This window comes from Eulemur rufifrons, chromosome 2, assembly GCF_041146395.1.
Source record: "Eulemur rufifrons isolate Redbay chromosome 2, OSU_ERuf_1, whole genome shotgun sequence".
Taxonomy (NCBI): Eukaryota; Metazoa; Chordata; class Mammalia; order Primates; family Lemuridae; genus Eulemur; species Eulemur rufifrons.
Genome location: NC_090984.1, coordinates 127,647,303 through 127,653,316, shown reverse-complemented (window position 1 = coordinate 127,653,316; position 6,014 = coordinate 127,647,303). Strand labels below are relative to the sequence as shown.

The 6,014-nt window shown below is 51.9% G+C and overlaps 1 protein-coding gene across 1 annotated transcript; it reads left to right on the top strand.

Moving 5' to 3' along the window:
- The first annotated feature begins 846 nt into the window (after nt 1-846).
- On the top strand, nt 847-5,479 carry LOC138398972 (uncharacterized). The gene is made up of 5 exons (XM_069493419.1): nt 847-892; nt 997-1,421; nt 4,856-4,990; nt 5,172-5,264; nt 5,459-5,479. The coding sequence occupies exons 1-5, from the start codon at nt 847-849 to the stop codon at nt 5,477-5,479; spliced, it is 720 nt and encodes a 239-aa protein (XP_069349520.1).
- Nucleotides 5,480-6,014: the final 535 nt, after the last annotated feature.

Here is a 6,014-nt window from a genome sequence, read left to right as displayed (position 1 = left end):
AAATTCTAGAGAGTGAAAACTGAAGTAACATAAACTATGTTAGCAGGTGCCTGCGTAAAGGGAGGGAGAGGGAAGGAGAAAGAAGGAGGAATTTTAGAAGGAGAAGTGTCAACATTGAGGGAAATCGATTTCCTCCATATTGCAGACAGGGAACGGTGCTGTCAGCATCTTTCACTTGTTCACTTCAACTGTGTTAAGGCCACTGAGTATCAACTATTCCTCATTGAAGCTAATATGAACAATTAATAAAATGATTTGGTAGAGAAGGAGCAAATAGATAATAAGGGAAATTTTAGGTTCAGTTTTCTACATTAATCCTGTGTGCCAGGTTTTCTATATATGGTTAAGAAAAGAAAAAGCAGAGAGGCAAGAAATTGGCTTTATGTTGTTATTATTAAAACGGGGCTCTAGAATCCACCCTAGGCATGTCCAGGTTTGGTCCGCAGTGGGTTCCAAGAACGGGATCATGGCCCAGACATAGAGATTCCCAGATATGTGTTTCTGGACATATCACACAACCTCCATATGTGTCTAATCTTACTTTTACATCTGTAAAATACATGGAAACTTCACACCTAGAGCACATGGTTTCTATGTGTCTGTAAGTTAAATAAGTGAACACGAGCTATCAATCACAGTACAGTCACCCAGTTTTTTTCTAGTCTTGCCCTCCCTCAGCTGTCCCACACAGAGCTTGCTATATAGCAGGGGACATGCAAATAGGGCCCTCCCTCTGCTGATGAAAACCAGCCCAGCCCTCACCCTGCAGCTCTGGGACAGGAGCCCCAGCCCCGCCATTCCCAGGTGTCCCCATTCGGTGATCAGCACTGAACACAGACACTCACCATGGAGTCTGGGCTGCGCTGGGTTTTCCTTGTGGCTCTGTTACAAGGTAATTCATGGAGAACTAGAGATATTGGGTGTGTGAGGGGATGTGAGTGAGAGAAACAGGGGTGTGTGTGGCAGTTTCTGACCAGGCTGTGTCTGTGTTTGCAGGTGTCCAGTGTGAGGTGCAGCTGGTGGAGTCTGGGGGAGGCTTGGTGCAGCCTGGGGGGTCCCTGAGACTCTCCTGTGCAGCCTCCGGATTCACCTTCAGCAGCTATGCAATGAGCTGGGTCCGCCAGGCTCCAGGGAAGGGGCTGGAGTGGGTCTCAGCCATTAATGGTAATGGTGGCAGCACATACTACGCAGACGCCGTGAAGGGCCGATTCACCGTCTCCAGAGACAACAGCAAGAACACGCTGTCTCTGCAAATGAACAGTCTGAGAACCGAGGACACGGCCCTGTACTACTGTGCCAAAGACACAATGAGGGAACATCAGTGTGAGCCCAGACACAAACCTCCTGCGGGGGCGCGCGGGGCCACTAGGGGGCGCGCGGGGCACAAGGAGCAGAGTCAGCCCAGGCAGGTGCAGATGGAGGTTAATGTCAGATGCACAGGAGGTTAAAGTCAGCTTTCCAGCAAAAGTTTAAGTCTCCCTCTGCATCTTACAGTTTCCCTGAGAGCCTGTCCGTGTTCAGAATTCTGTGCCTACCAATGATATCTTTAAACATGAAGCGTTTCTTACATTAGGAGAAATCACTCTCATACGCCACCAAAATATTTACCATTCATGGAGGCGGGAAAATGCACAGGGGTCTGGGTGAGGCTGGGGAAACTGTCTGCCCAGGAGCAGTGTGACATCCAGGGACGGAGAAAGGGGGGACGTTAGTGGAACTTCCTAACTACACTGCAGTCCAAGCAAAGTGTAACAGAAGCATCGGTGCCTCTCTGAGCCTCAGTTTCTCTTAAAAGGACCACAGGGTCTCCCAGCCATGACTGTTATTTAGGGTCCTGCCAGGATGTGTCATCACCTGGACGTGGCCCCCACAGGACGTGGGTCTTTGCACAAACCAGGGGGGGATGGCGGAGAGTGGCAGCAGGGTGCCTGGTCCTGGACCGCCCGTAGGTGGGGGTGGAAAGGTCAATCCTTGGGGCGCACACACTGCTCACAGATTTTCATAAAAGATAATACGGTTCTGCATGAGCCTCTCAGATGATCTATAAAAGCAAGCAAGTAGTCCGAAAACAATTGTAATTTTCATATTTGCCACGTTTCCTTAAATTTCTCCTGGCTCAGTGAGTCCACTCACACGAGGAATTGTTCTCTGCAGCGTGACCCACTGGTTCTCACAGCCAGTGGTTTCTGTCCATGTGCAGAGATCTCAAGTAATTTGGCCATTTGCAGACACGTGCCCTCCCCTCGCCCAGAGAGAGCGGAGATCTCTGTGACTGCTGAGTCTGAGCAGGAGCTGGCCGCGCAGGCCCAGAGTCTGCGGAGACCCCAGTACAGTTTGTGGAGTCAGACGCTTCCCCGTGCAGGAGCGAGACAGCCCCACTCCAGGGGAAGGGGCTCAGGTCTGATTGCGGGGGTCAGAATTACGATAACTGGATTTTATTCTGAATATTTCCCTCACGCATGATAGGGTCATAATTCAATCCTTCTCCCCCTGGCATTCCTTTTTCTTTCTTATATGGTCACATGCTTGGGGAGCATAAACTCTTGCCATATATTTGCACGAATCTAGCCTCAGAATCTACTGAATTATTCTAGGAAACTCAGAGACTGAACAGAACTGGATTTTTCATTCTTGCCAAAATGTCAGTGTCTGGAAATGTCGACGTGTTGCCCAGAACCCTGTGGGCACCAACAACTGCACTCCTCAGTGCCCATCCTTGGGGCTGACACGAGGAACCCGCCTGTGACCTGGGAAGACAGAGACGACCTTGACCAACGTCAGAGCCATCATCTCTCATTTCTGTCGTACTCTGGTGGGATCAGTCGTTTTCTCTTTCCTTTTTGACATTATTTATTTGACTACTTTCTCCTTTCCTCCTAGTTAGTCTAGCTGAGTGTTTGTCATTTTTCATGTTTCAAAAGGAGGAAAAATCAGTGACTTCTTGATATTTCTAGTGTTTTAGTTCTTCTTTCATTTTTTTCTCCCGTTGGCCTTAAAGGCTCATGAATACATTAATGAGAACTAGATCGAGCTACTGCTTTTTTTATTCTTGAGACAGAGTCTCTCTCTGTTGCCCGGGCTAGAGTGAGTGCCGTGGCGTCAGCCTAGCTCACGGCAACCTCTTGTGCGCCACGTGACCAAGGTGGCATCTGTGTGGCCTGTGGACTGACCTCGTACAATAGGGCCATCGTGGGTGGGTGCAGGTGATCCCAGCACATGACACTCTGTTCCTGGCGGGATAACTAACCCAGTACGGGAGATAACAGACCGTTGGCCCTGTAAGGTAAGCTCCTTCCCTTGAAGAGCAAAGCGGACTCTCCGGGTGAAGAACTGATTCTCTATACCCGAGTCCTGCTGCTGTGGCCCTATGGCCTCGGGGATGTGCACGCATGTCACGCACCCTGCCCAGGCCACAGGAGAAGCAGGGACAAAGGGAGGCCCTTTTGGTTCTCACTCCAGTTGCCCCTGCTGTGCAAGATCAGGGAAACACCTTGGAAGCTGTATAGGTTTCTGTTAGAGTCTGAGTTTTGCGCCAAAAAATCAGTAATCTGCGATTCTGCTTCTGCAAACCTGCTTGCTCCTGCTTACTCAAGACAGTAGCCCCAGCACAGAAATTCCTAAGTGACTACAGCACCCATGTTCTGCGTAAAATGATTACAGCTCCACGTTTTGCATAAACAAAATATGGCCCAGAGCCCAAACTGCCCAGATCCTGTTACACCAAAGATAAGAAAATGATGTGATGCTCACTCAAGGCTTTTTGTACACGTGCTTGCTCAATCTTAATAATTTTCCACCCACAAACTTACAGTATAAAAACTTTCCATTTCAAAGGCTGACTGCTGCTCTCTGTGCCGCCTTTGGGCAGTGCAGAGCGTAGTCGCTGGCGGGCTGATAATGACTCCTGATTTGGCTCAATTCAGTCTTTAGGTGGTCATTTCTCGCCTCTCAGACCATGACAGTTTCCTTCACCCTCAGAGTTCCCTTTGGACCTCAGAGATACTAAGGAACAGGGTGGACACAAAGGAGAAGGGAACAGACGCAGGGGAGAAGGAAGGGACTCGTCCCAGCAAGGTGGGCGTCTTTACCTGGTTACTAGGGAAAGAGGCGGCTGAGGAGGACAGGGATGGGTGGACACAAACGTATAAAGCGGCACCACGAGCTGTTGGGCGGAGCCATGGTGATCCCCCCAAGTCTGTGGACATTCGGAAGCCTAAGCACATACTCCCTGTTCATGCTTGTCTGCAGGAATGTGGAAATGCAGGGACAGAAGGACTTAGCCACTTGCCCTGAATGCCGTGGGTGCCCGTCTGGCAAATCAGCAAGGTGAGGATGGTTGGAGGCCGGAACAACCGTCCTCACCCCCGGCCGGGTGCCCAGGCCCCCATCACGCTCCTGTGCAAAGTGCCAGCTGGTGAAGGAGAGTGACAGTTCTTGTCAAGCGGCATTTATGCGTGAACTCCTCACTCCATAGTCTTTCCAGGCTGCATCCTATAGGTTGGTCTTTTTCTCTTTTTCCCATATGTGACTCTACTTAGATTCTGACAACCTCCCCTACTGGGTCACAGAGAGGGGCGGGCGAGATGGAGCCCCGGTCAGTCCTGCGGGCACCTGGACCAGAGTGTGTGGGGAGGATGGGGGGTTATTGGGGCCTTTCTCTGCCCCTCCCAGGAGGTTCAGTTCAGCCCCTGCTGCCCCCGTGGTGCTGGGCTGTGCGCCCTGGGGAGTCTCCCCTGCGGGGCAGGGCAGGGCAGGTGCAAACTCAGGAGGGGAACATCCCGTTTAAACCCACTGCACAGTGGGTCTCCCTCAGCACCCCGCTGGGGTCTTCAGGACCACCCTTCCTGTCCTCCAGGATGGGATCTGCCCGCTCCTCCCTTACCTGAAGGTCATTCCCAGCCCAGGGATTGGGTCCCACAGGGAGTGGGCTTCAGACCCCCGATCTGAGTCCTGTATCTCCCACACAGGGGTCTGCACACAGGTGCAGCAGGTGCAGTCTGGGCAGAGGGGACAAGGCCTGGGGAGTCTCTGACAGTCTCCTGCAGGGCATCTGGACACTGCGTTGTCAAACACCGCATCAGCTGCGTGTGCCACATGCCTGGGAAGGACCTGGTGTGGGTGGGGATGACCTATTCTAGTGATTCAGATGCCCACCAAGCCCGTCCTCCCAGGGCCACGTCACCATCACCACGGACAACCCCATCAGCACTGCCTGGCTGCCGTGGAGCTGCCTGAAGGCCTTGGATGTGGCCGTGTCCTCCCGGGTGAGACACAGCCAGGGGACATCCATGGAGCTCAGGGACAAGTCTCCCCTCAGGGGTTCGCACAGTCAGCCCTGGGCAGGTGCGGGTGGAGGGGAAGGGCCGGTTTCCTGTCGGGGGGTCGTGGCTTCCTCTCCATATAACCATCTCCTCTGGGGGACTTCTCTGAGTTCCTCACCCTGTGCTTCCCCCTGCAGTCTCAGATACGTTTGTGGTAACGACAGAAAATATTCTCACCTGCTCAAAAGGCAGACAGTGCCTTCCAGACACTTTCTCCTGTCCCCAAATATACATTGACTATCAACACTTTGGAATAAGTTGTAAATCGATAAAAGACTTTCTCTTGGACAACACAATGCAGCACAGCACGCAGAAGCCGGCAAGCAGGACACAGAGCCCGCGGGACATCAGGGGCAGACGGCTCCTCCCCCAGCTGGAGACCCCAGAGGGGCTCATTTCCCAGCTCAGGAGCAGGTGTGGAGGGAAACTGAGGTTTCCTTTCAGACCCTGGGGTTTCCTGTCTCTGCCTCTCACTCTTCTTCCTCAGGAGTCCCGGGTTTTCTCCTTGTAATGCCCTGGTCTCATTCATCTGAAATGGGATGACTCAGGACCTGAATTCAATGCAATTTTAAGCCTTAATTTTTTTCATTTTTCTGCTCTCCATAAACTTTCAGTAGAATATTTGGAGTATGAAATCAGCCACCCGCAATCCACACCCTTGTGCCATGAAGGGTTTTGTGTTTCCTGCACTGT